Consider the following 12,915-nt stretch of genomic DNA (forward strand, 5'->3'; position numbering starts at 1 on the left):
GCACTGACCCCAGAGAGAGAAGAAACCATCTGTGGAATTTACCCCTGGGTGGACCTCTCAGTTGCTTGCCCTGATGTCCTGGGAATCCCAGATTCCAAGATCGGCAGGCTCCGCTTTCTGCCGCTCAATAGCCTGTAAAATGTTTAGGTTGGGGGTTGGGTCGCAAAAGCTCAGGGCAGGATCTTCACTGCCAAAGTTGAGCTGAGAGCTGAGAATACAGGAAATGGGGAAAATCTGATGTAGTAGGACCAACCCGACTGAAAGGCTACGGAATTGGTTTTAAAGAAAATCCTTAAGTCACTTAGCATTTTTATGGTGTTGGGGTGTTGAGAAGTGGGGATTGCTTCTTAACAAGGTCAGTAAATAGAAAAAGCCCATCAGAGTTTTCTTGAGAGTTAAGACACGGTGGAGGGCAGAGGAATCCTACACATGTATCTTCTCATCCTTAGGTATGGCACTGAAAGGGTAGCTTGGACTGGTGAGACCAGGATGAAAGGAAGGAATCTGACTTCGGCACAAGTCTTGATACATCTCAGTTATCTTCCTCAGAGATTCTAAGGGGACACACAATTCCCATCTAAAGCTCTAGGGCACATTAAGGTCATTGTTTTGTGGCTTCTCCTCTTCCTTGCTCTTTTTTCCTCCCTCCTTTCCCTCTTCCTTCCACACCTGTCTGTCATACTAAATGCACTCACAATTTCTAACTCAGACTGCCTTCTTCCACTTCCAAGAAAACCCAGAATCTTTTGAGTGAGTAAGGAACTGATCACACCAATGTGTAAAGACGGCTTGCCTCTTCCCAAAGATTTCCTAACTAGGAGAGAGTTACTTTGAGTTACCTCTCTCTAAAGTCTGCCAAAGATTAAAAACCACAGAATCACAGTGGCAGGCATATAGTAGGATCTTAATAAATGTTCAATTTTTAATGAACAGTTATCATTTATTGAATATTCACCAGGTACTTTCCTATACTCTTCTAATCCTCATCTGTAAATATTTGTTATCCTCATTTTGTAAATTAAGAAAATGAATTACAGAGACATAAAGAAATGTATTCAAGATCACATAACCAGCCTTTAAATTCAGAACTGCTTAACTCCACACCCTCTCCTCTGTTCATTGTTGCAGATTATATTATGGATGCTTGAAATCATCCACTGCCACTTCCCTTTGTCACCTTTACCAGTTAAAGACAGCTTAGGAACCAACTGAGAGGATTTGAAAGGCATTAGTCCCTTCCTTGCTTTTATTACTTTCAAAAAAACTCCTTATATTCTTCTCTTCAACATGGCTTTCCTTCGGCCCAGCCTAGGTCACCATTATAATCCTAGAGAAAAAATCCAATATTCTACTTAAGGAAGATACACATATATTTCTACAATTAAAACCTGTAGGAAACCCACACTGATTGTTAATTCTGTGGTTATTTAAAAAAGTTTCTTTAAATTCTGGGGCAGACTGCTTTGGGTTACCTTTTTAAACGTGCTTCATTGATTGAACATACTACAAAATTTTTCATAGAATTACTATTTGATCTGAAACAGAATGATTTCTTAGTAACTGGAGCTTACTTTTGAATGATCAGATGTTTTCTCTCAGGTTTTGTGTTGTAACTTAGTATTTCCAGACTAATCACTACATTTTTATTTTGAGTTATTTGAAGTTCCCATTCACTACTAATTAAAATCCAATTCCTTGGGATACAGGGCCTCCATGGTTTGGCTTTACATGCTTTATTTTCTCCTTGCCCCCTCCAGCACCCTGTATTCCACCACAGGAGTAATTTTTGTTCTCCATACATCCTGGGAACTGTCTACTTTGCTGCCCTTAACTCATGATGTTCTCTATTTAAAATGTCACTGCTTTTCAGTCCTGCCTCCATAAATCCTACTTCTTAAGCCCCAGCTTAAATGTTATTTCACATTTGAAAACCTGCATATATATATATTTTTAAATATTTTTTAAATGTTTATTTTTGAGAGAGAGACAGAGTGTGAGTGAGGGAGAGGCATAGAGGGAGACACAGAGTCCAAAGCAGGCTCCAGGCTCTGAGCTGTCTGCACAAAGTCCCACGCGGGGCTTGAACCCTCAAAATGACATATCATGACCTGAGCTGAAGTCGGACGCTCAAGTGACTGAGCCACCGAGGCGCCCCTGAAACCCTGAATATATTAATTGGAACACCTATGTTTTCTTTCTTGTTGAACTCTAAGTAGATTCATCCTTTTACTCTTCCACTGACCCTTGAAAATTCCCTAGCACATAGTAGGCATTTATACATGGATGATAACCTGAGCGGATCAGATATAAAGTGTGGCAGCTACATGAACATAATCACAGACAGTTCTTAAGGCCTGATATTGTAATTAACTATAGTTCATTTAATAATGGTTTATAAAAAGTAATTCCTCTTATTTTAAAACTGCTGTAAGTTATAGCAGTTAAGCAACATATAGCACTATATGGTATTTTCATTCCTTACCAAAATATGCAAAATCATGAGAAAACAAACCATGATTTACCTTTGTTACTTTAAATTCTAATCTTATGTTTATTGGCTTCTTAAAAATAGAAACCTTTATATTAGTAACTTTATATCTATTTTTTATATTTATATTAATCTCTCTAGAATAAAAAAAAGTTCTCAATTTGTTGTTTTTGATATAATTCCAGTGTCTCAAAAAGAGAACTGGGCTAGAAGTCAAACATCCTGGATTGTAATTCTTACCCTGTCAATTGTTTTTACTCTAACTTTTGGCAGTCCTTAGTGTCTTAGAAACTCAATCTTTTTCTTAAGAATTGAGGGCATTGAATTCAGTAATTAAAATTGTCTTAATTATAAAGATTATGCTGCAAAAAAATGTTTAAAAAACTAAAACAGTAGTCATAATCTCACTCTCACATTTATTTTCAATTTTGCATAGTACCTTTTGAATTTGATTCTTCCTAATGCCCACTGTAGTGGGAAAAGATTGATACCAAGTTTAATCCTTGCACACCAAGAGTCATGATATTTCTAGGTAGGCTATAGCAACTTTAGATAAGGCCCCGAACCTTTCATTGTAAAATCTGAGTGAGATGATTGGTGTTGCCTCTCTTATTTGATACTTCTCATAAGGTTCTAATGAGATTATGATACTTTGTTAACTGTAGAGTTCTATAAACATGTGAGATATATAAACAAGAATGCCTGACCTGAAGCTAGAAATTTGGATCAGACATAGCAGGGGACAAGGGTTCACCTTAACATGATTATAATTACTCAATCTTGGAAAAATAACTGGTTCAGTAAAGCTGACTGATGAATAATCTGTTGGGTACCATTATTTACACTAGCATCTCTTCTGCAGGGAAACCTTAGGTCAGTCCTACTTCATGAGTTCATGCTGAATTGGATTACAGTCCTTCTTCCTGTTATAATAGTATGTAGAATGTTAGAAATGGTTTGTATGGCGGCAGCAGGCCTTATGGGCTCCTGAAGATGGAAATCTTATTTGGATATCCTGGGCTTAGCACAGTATAGGGGTTGTATAATTGTTTTTGTTTCTTGTATTTTTTTTTTTTTTGCAAGACTTAACTTTTTTTTTTTAATGTTTATTTATTTTTAAGAGAGAGAAAGAGACAGAGAGAGAGAGACAGAGCATGAGTGGCGGAGGGGCAGAGAGAGAAGGAGACACAGAATCTGAAGCAGGCTCCAGTCTTCAGGCTTACAGCAGCAAGCCTGACGAGGGGCTCCAACTTACATGCCATGAGATCATGAACTGAGCCAAAGTTGGACACTAACCAAGACTGAGCCACCCAGGCGCCCCAAGACTTAACTTCCCTGCAACACCTACTAATTTTTTCCTTCCTCTGCTTAGAGCACCGTGGAGGCTCTTCCCATCACTGCTTCCTTGCTTGTCGCTCTTTTCAGAGTGTGAACCTCTTAAGGGCAGAGACTACCTTTTATTTGTCTGTGTTCCTGAAACTCAGCACAGCAACTGTTATATAATCATAGTTATTATATGAAAGAATGATTAGTTAGTTCTCCTTTAATACAGAGTTTTTAACTTGTCTGTCCCTGGCATCTTAAAATTAGGAAAACATTCTTTTTTATAACGTTACAATAATTTTAAAGAGAAGATCATTCTTAAGGTAAGTTTCTAAAAACCTATTTCAATTTTTCAGATACCCATGCTTCAGTAAGAAAATGATTATTTTAAACACATCATACTGAGGAAAAGATCTTAAAATGTAAACACTATATAATGACAGTGTTATGCATGTTTCGAAAATGATCTTTGCAGAATAAGCCAGGGCTCTCAATATGAATATCTAATAATAAATGCAGTCATTTATGTAAAGAGAATGTGGTAACCTGGGATTGTACAGAGATGCCCACGTGACCTCCACAAGCAAAGTTAAGGGGACAACTGGGAGAAGTGCTCAGCTAATTCAGGCAAAAGGGGAAAAGGGAAAGGTTTTTGTTTGTTTGTTTTGAAGGAACTTTTACTCAGTTACTATCTAAAGTTCCTGTGATAAAAAGTTACTTGCAGTTGTCACAAAACAATATAAACCTCCTACCAGATAAGCAAAACTCTTATCAACAAAAGCCTGTATGAGTGGTGTATTTCTGTTTGTATGCATGCCTGTACAAGATCATTTTACCAAAAATGTAACAATAAAATGTACAATTTTAAGAACTGGTCAATATCTATGTGTTTTCAAACTTTAGTTGGCAAACTAAAATTATAGCTAACAAAATGATTTTGAAAGTACACTGTAGGGGCGCCTGGGTGGCTCAGTTGGTTTGGCTTCCGACTTTGGCTCAGGTCATGATCTCACAGTTGATGGATTCAAGCCCTGTGTTGGGCTCTGTGTAAACAGCTTAGAGCCTGGATCCTGCTTCGGATTCTGTGCCTCCCTGTCTCTCTGCACCTCCCTTGCTCCTGCTCTCTCTCTGTCTCAAAAATAAATGAACATTTAAAAAAAAAAAAAAAAGTACACTGTAATTTATAATTTGTATTAGGAGTATAGGATTTATAATAAAATATGCGATCCATTAGTCTTTGTTTTATCTAAAAATTCTTTTTAATGTTTATTTCATTTTTTAGAGACAGACAGAATGCGAGTGGGGGAGGGGCAGAGGGAGGAAGACACAGAATCTGAAGCAGCTCCAGGCTCTGAGCTGTCAGCACAGAGCTCCATGTGGGGCTTGAACCCACAAACTGAGATCATGACCTGAGAAGAAGTCTGACGCTTAGCTGACTAAGCCACCTAAAGCCCCGCCATTAATCTTAGTCATTTGACATTCTAATATGAATTAGGTATCCTATTCAAATTTAAGAATTTGCATTTATTATGGCAGATCGCATATAATTCATATAAAAAAGCATATTTTGTCACCCCTTTTAATACTGAAATTATATTTTTTTCAGATTAGATTTTTTTCAAATTAGATTTCTCATTTGTCTTACTTATAGAGATCTGTTTGGATAAAACAATGCTTTTGCACATAAAGTGAATTCTTAACACCAACCAGTGCATATATTTTAATCTCCTTTTAAGACTTTGTTGACTTTTTAATCTTCCTTTTAAACTACAGAAGGCATTAGATAAAAATCAGGACCCTTCATACCTGTTTTAGCCCTAGCGCTAACCACCAATATGACAAAAATTTAGGGTTTGCCAAAACTAGCCATTGATCCTAGTGCAGCTGGATTAATGTTTACTTTATTGCCACCTATCTCCTGAGGGAGAGTATTCAGAGGAAGCTCAGTTCTTAGGCAGCTCATGCCAGAAGAGCAATTATCCACTGCATCAGATAGAAAAGAACTAAGAAGAGGAACACTGTTTATATCTTTGTATCCAGAAGGAGTGTCATTGGTATCCAGGAGTATGTTTGAAATTTTATGTTGTGATTTTTAAAGATACAAGGAAATGATATAAAGGAAGTGATACAAGGAAGATATACAAGGAAGTGATATAAAATTACCATGTAGATTTACTGGGTGTTATGTCTATGATTTTTCGATGCACATTTTCCCACTTTTCAACATCTCTGAACTTAGGAGGTATCTAACAATCTAACAATTATAATTAGATTGGCATCACTTTTCTTTCTCAGTGGTACATAAAATAATGGTGCATCATTCAATTGATTGTGTCTTTCCTTCAGTTAGATATAAATGTTGGTATATATATGTGTGTTTATATATATATATATAATTTAGGTGAGGATATAATAAAAAAGAGACAATCTGATCTTACAAGTATTTTATGACTTTGTCTATGTCTTTTGAGATTCATTCAATTACAAATTTCAAGTGCCTATTATTCTTAGATGCTAAGGATAATAAAGAGGCTACCCTCAGAGGTATTGAATTACCCTATCATGTAAGATAGTGGTATTATAGAAGCACCAGGGGCTTACATGTTTCTGGGAAAGGGAGACCTGTATACTCCAGTGGGTTTCTTGGAAATGACATTCATGTGGAGACTTGAGGGTAAGCAAGCAGTGTAAGTAACTGCTTAGGCAAAGGCCTGGAGACTTCAGAGGAGCTGGCACAACAGAAAAGCTAAAAGAAACTCAGTAATCTTGACAGGAATATATTCAGCTCATTTACATCTCTTGATACTCTTCTGTACTTGCTTTGAGAGTGAATACAATTCTCCAGTCACAGAGCACTCTGGATGGGCAGTATATTCTGATTTAGCATTGTGGCAACAATTCCAAATATCTTTCATCTCAATTTTCTAACATGAATTCAAATACACTATTCTGTGTTTCATACAACAGAAGGATTGTGTAGGTAAAGAATAGCATTTTGATCCCTAATTTTCTGAATATGTTTTAAACATGAGCTACTTTTATATTTATTTATATATATTTTAAAGGGCATATGAAGATTTAGCAAGTTCTAAATGTAATGAGAAGTTTGTTGGGTTGGAGGTGGAGGAATATAGGCAGAGGAGCATCCATCTGAGGAAGCAAACTCAAGTTATCAGCTGTGCCTTGAGTTTATGCATCAAAACAGCATCATGACAGTAGGGAGGACAAATAGGCAAACTAGTTAAACATATATGTATAAACACACACACACACACACACACACACACACACACACACTCCTGTTCTTAGTGCCTATGTATTAAACAAACAAGCAAACAAACATCCTATGAATGTATTGCTGCCTTTACACATATAATGACTAAAGAGTTTCACCATCTTCAGTAATTTTTGACAATCCACTGTGTGCCACTGAAGGTCATTTTTAGGAGTGTCTGATTTCCATGTTCAGCCATCACCTCACTGGATTTCATATATATATATATATATGTAATTTTTTTTCTTTTTAGAGAGGAGAGGGGTGGGAAGGGAAAGAGGGAGAGTCCCAAGCAGAGGATTAGATGCGGGGCTAGATCCCACGACTGACCATGAGATCATGACCTTAGCCAAAATCAAGAGTCAGACACTTCACTTACTGGGCCACTCAGGTGCCTCTGGAGTTCATTTTGAATAGGAAATCTTGACTGAAGAAACTCACAAAGGAAGACCCTTTGCTTTTAAGCTAAGTAAAATATTTCTAGAAGAGACAGAGAACTCAATTAGGTGCCATTCTATATATTCTTAATATCCAGAGATAGTAGTCTTGAATCATCATCTAATTTCACTGTGTACCTAAAAGTCATGAAAATAACAGACTCACATCATTAGTTATGTCCTTATGAAATTTTTTTAGACAGGTATTGTTAGATTTAACATTTAGAGGGTTGAGCAAGAGGGAAATGGAGTTGCATTTGGATAGCTTGTGTGGCATCTCACAGCATGAGACTTGAGATCAGAGATCTAAGCTGAGCACAGGCTTTGCCTTTACTAGTTGTGATTTTGGAAGAATTAATCTCTTAACATTTTGGCTTCTTCATCTCCAATATATGGATAATAGTTCTAAATTTTTTCCTGTTTTTGAAATTAAGATGAAATAATACATGCAAAGTTTTTGGCACAAAGCCTTACACAGAATATGTTCTCAATAAATATGTGCCTTTCAGCATTAAGTTGTGCCAGTTTTTCTCTGTTACTGTATGTCTTTTTTTTTTTAATGTTTTTTTTTTTTTTTTTTTTTTTTTTTTTTTTTTTTTTTTTTTTTTTTTTTTTTTTTTTTTTATTTCTAGGCGAGAGAGAGAGAGACAGCGTGAGCAGGGGAGGGTCAGAGAGAGAGGGAGTCACAGACCGAAACTACCTCCAGGCTCTGAGCTGGCAGTCAGCACAGAGCCCGACGCGGGGCTCGAACCCACGAACTGCGAGATCATGACCTAAGCGAAAGTCGGACGCTCAACCGACTAAGCCACCCAGGCGCCCCTGTTATTGTATGTCTTGATCTTTATCCCCTGGAGGTTTAATTCTACCATTTAGACATGGCCAATGAGAGGTTGGGCAAGGAATGAGAGGGTGGGAGGAAAGGAAGGGGTTATTCATCTCCCCTGCTGCCTCCTGGTGGGGCTTCAGTTTTGGCTCTAGCTGCATTCTTCTCCCTATGCCCCAGCTCCTGTCCAACAGCCCCTCTCCCATAGCTAGAGTTCACAGTCAACCTGACGCTGTTCCCTCAGCATGCTTAGGGGCAGTAATGGCTTTTCTGCCCACTGTTGCTTCAGATGCTTTCTCATTATTGTTTGTCCTTAGGTGCTCCACCATCTTTTGTCAGTTTCTTTAAAAGCCTCTGTAAATAGTCCCTTTTATTAAACTTTCTTCAGTTAAATCCTTTATATGTGTCAATGGTTTTTTGCTGGGACTTTGACGTACATAAAATAATCTGTTGACAAATCATTTTAAAATATTAAAAGCTAATACAAGAAAATTCTTAATCTAGTGGGAAGTTTATTGGGATGGTGGTAGTTAGTTGTGGTGATATAAACTCACATTTATAAACTTAAAAAAAATTTTTTTTTTTAATGTTTTATTTATTTCTAGGAGAGAGAGAGAGAGACAGCGTGAGCAGGGGAGGGTCAGAGAGAGAGGGAGTCACAGACTGAAACAGGCTCCAGGCTCTGAGCTGGCAGTCAGCACAGAGCCCGACGCGGGGCTCGAACCCACGAACCTCGAGATCATGACCTAAGCGAAAGTCGGACGCCTAACCGACTAAGCCACCCAGGCGCCCCATATTTATAAACTTTTTTAATGCTTATTTACTTTTGAGAAACAGAGAGACAGAGCATGAGTGGGGGAGGAGCAGAGAGAGAGGGAGACACACATTCAGAAGCAGGGTCCCCTCTGAGCTGTCAGCACAGAGCCCTGAATCTTGAGATCATGCCCTGAGCAGAAGTCGGACACTTAACCGACTGAGCCACCAGGCACCCCGAACCCACATTTCGATAGCCGATATGATATATTATTTCACATCATGAGATTCGAGGTCAAAGGTCTAAGCTGAGCAGAGGCTCAGCAAGGGGTGGTGGGAAGGTAAGGTGGAATTCTTTTCTGCATGGATAAAACAACAAGATCATAACCACAGTAGCAAAATGAGCATATAAGGCGAAAAAGCTATCATGGGAAGTGTACATTTTGGGATTTTGGTAGGCAGAATAATGGTCTCCCAAAGATGTTGTGTCCTAATCCCTAGAACCAGTGAATGTTAGTTATCTTATATGGCACAAAGGACTTACCACCTGTGGTTAAATTAAGGATCTCAAGACAGGAAGATTATCCTGCATTATGCAAGTGGGTCCAATATAATTAGAAGGATCTTTATAAGAAAGAGGCAATAGGCTCAGTCACAGAAAGAAGGTTCAGTGTCACAGAAGGAAATGGATGATGAAGCAGTCAGAGAAAAATTTGAAGATGCTGTACTGCTGGCTTTGAAGATGTAGGATGGACCCACAATCTAAAGAATGCAAGTGGCCTCTAGAAGCTGGAAAAGGCAAGGAAATGGATTTTCCCTGATAGCTTCCAGAAGACATGCAGCTCTGCACCTTAATTTTAGCCCAATGTGACTTCTAACTTACAGAACTGTAAGATAGTAAATTTGTCTTATTTTAAGGCAATAAATCTGTGGCAATTTGTTAAAACAGAAATAGGAAAACAATACAGGTATAGTAGGAGAAAGAGGGTGCTGGATTAGGACAGACCGTGAATGGTCTGTTCAGAATTTTGGATTTTATCTAAAGACAATAAAGAACCATCAAAGTATTTTTGTTTGCTTGCTTGCTTGAGGTTGGGTTCAGATTGGCAGCAAGAAGAGCTGTCTACAGTTAGTGTGCACTGGTAGGTATGGTGATGGGACCCCAGGTTAGGTGTGGACTCCAAATTGATGAGAAGTGTTCAGGAAAGCTAATAATATGATGACTGACTCGAAAATCAGCAAAGGCGAAGAAGAAGTCCAATTTAAGATCCTTGTGAAATGGGCATAATTATAGCACATATGAGGAACTGACTGATCTGACACAATAAATTAAAAGTATGGTTGAGTTATATGTACATACACATATTCACATACACAAAAGGGACTTAAATTTTATAATTTAGAAATATCTATGTTATTCCTCTTTAAGTCTCTTTCTGCCTTAATATGCCATACCAAGGCATGTTATCCCAACAATTGCGAAAAACCCACAGTATGCAACTTGTGACTGTTTTAGGCATGGGTAAATAAAGCAGTTAAACCTAAAAGATCTTCAATATATGAAATCACAGCTTATTGACCTCTATTTTTTTTAAGTTTCATTTTAAAGTTTATTATTTTGAGAGTAAGAGAGAGAGAGAGAAGATGTGAGCAAGGGAGGGGCAGAGAGAGAGAGGGAAAAAGAGAATCCCAAGCAGGTTCCAGGTGCAGAGCCTGGCAACAAGGCTGAAACTCATGAATAGTGAGATCATGGATCATGACCTGAGCTGAAATCGAGTCACCACTTCACCGACTGAGTCACCCAGGCGCCCCTCATTCTTTTTTTGGGGGGTGTGTGTGTGTGTGTGCAAATTTCATTTGATCCTTTCCGTACTAGTGACTGCTTTTTTGGTAAACTGAAAAGGGTACAACTTGAATAGTTAGACAACTTCAGACTTTGTATAACAACAACAAAATGCAAACAACCTCCAAAAAGTTTGAGCTGGAGAGGCATCATAGGTCAAAGAAGTGTAAAGCGCAGTGACAGTAGCTGTTAAGTTAAACCATTCACTGGTTGTAAAGCCGTTCAGAAGTCTCTACAGTTCGGATTACCGGACACTTCCTGAGTAGTGGGAAATGTTTGTATGAAAAGGCAGTGTAGTTCTTAATTAATTCTCTTAATACCACCTCACTATGTAAAAAGTTTTGCTTACTATAATCCACTTCTCAGAGATCTTCATAAGAGTTAACCATGCCTGAGCATCTAAATCAGGGTAAACTGGCTGAATAATCCCTGTTTTTAATGGCAAAATGCTAAATTAACTAGTACTAATAGCATGCCAGCAACAAACACACTGAACATTGAATATTGATGATATGCTAAACCCAACCATTAACCAAACCATTAATCAGGTCACTTTCTTTCACACAATGTTTCTTCCATCTGCCTTCTTTTACCATTATGACTTCTCTCCTCAGTAACTGGTAAAAAAAGATCTGACTGTGGGTTAATCATTTGGAAAATCTTAGGAAATGCTATGATTCAACATTTTTCTGAATTGGATATAACTTTGCATTTCTAATGGTTTTTTAAAGTCCTCGTGAAAAATACCTTTTAAATACAAGTAACAATGCTATATTTTGCATTTAAAAAATAGTCTTCTCTGTGACAGTTACAGAATAAATGTTCACTATCCCTTTCTCAATTTCAAAATGTTCCTCCTCCTCCTTATATAGAAACATCATTTCAGGACTAGAAACAATTTTGCTTCGCATTCCTTTCTTTCCTCTTTCGGTAGCAGAAAAGATTTTGAATACTTGACAGCAACAGAATGCAATAATGTCCACTCTTGAGTAACCTGAGGGTAGGACCTTTGCATATAAATCAGGCGCCCTCTACTTTCTTCCCTCCCGGCGGGGGGGGGGGGGGGGTGGGGAAATGCCCTTCAGCAAAGGCCTAAAATACAATGTAAACTGTCAAAACAACTTTGTAAAGTCATTTTTACCTTGTAAAGTTTTCAGCACTGTCTCCCTCGTACCTCTGCGGGGGAAGGTTTTGAAACACATCAAAACGATTATCAAAAACAAAACGCAGAAACTCCTTTCTGTACTCAGACTTGCCCAGACTACCTGAGTGTCCCAAACCGGACCGGCGCTCCATCCACCTCTCTGGGCCAGAGCTCTCCGTCTCTCTACGCAACAACCACCACAAGCCCTGAGCGCCGCGCGCAGATGCCCAGAGGAGAGAAGGGTCGCTCACCGGTGAGGAGGCAGCAGCAGGCGACACCCAGTCCTAGGCCGGCTTGGCGTTGGGGTGCCATGACCCGAGAGTCCGCAGAGTCCGGAGACGCGCTGGACCGGAGGGCAGGACTCGGCAGAACCGGGTTCGGGAGCCGCGCGCTTTGGGCCACTCGACCGCCGCAGGTCTGTCTCCGACCCCGGCCGGTCGCGGCACCCAGAAGCCAAAGAGTGAATTTCCTGTGTATCCGACGAATGCGGCTAAGTCCTCTCCACGCTATTCACATCTCAGACTTACTGCCCCCACGCCCGCCCCTTCGCGCGCTCGGTCTCTGAAATCCCACTGGCAGGCTCCCAGCCTCTGTCCGAGACATGGACAAATAAAGCCAGCCTCCCGGGCTCGTGTTTAGGCTAAAGTCCACCCGCTACGAAGCGAACCTTAAAGGGATATCTGCCTTTCATTGAGAGGGTGAGCCCGCTCTCCTCGCCAGCTCCCTGAGCTAGTAGGAAGGCGGGCGACGGCTGGACCTTCGGCGGGGGTGGCCAGCGCAGGGGCCCCGCCCTCGCACCCTTCACTTCTCCCCGGCTCGGCGCGGGGAGC

The 12,915-nt window shown here is 39.5% G+C and overlaps 1 protein-coding gene across 1 annotated transcript in view; it reads right to left on the reverse strand.

The window, feature by feature from the left end:
• The window catches only part of ITGA1 (integrin subunit alpha 1), a 161,037-nt gene extending 148,624 nt beyond the window's left edge, over nucleotides 1-12,413 (reverse strand). The window contains exon 1 of the mRNA XM_039256206.1: nucleotides 12,337-12,413. Coding sequence (XP_039112137.1) covers nucleotides 12,337-12,397 — 61 coding nt within the window. The 5' untranslated portion in view covers nucleotides 12,398-12,413. The remainder of the gene's footprint in view (nucleotides 1-12,336) is intronic.
• Nucleotides 12,414-12,915: the final 502 nt, after the last annotated feature.

This window comes from Hyaena hyaena, unplaced genomic scaffold, assembly GCF_003009895.1.
Source record: "Hyaena hyaena isolate Hyena2069 unplaced genomic scaffold, ASM300989v1 scaffold_564, whole genome shotgun sequence".
Lineage (NCBI taxonomy): Eukaryota > Metazoa > Chordata > Mammalia > Carnivora > Hyaenidae > Hyaena > Hyaena hyaena.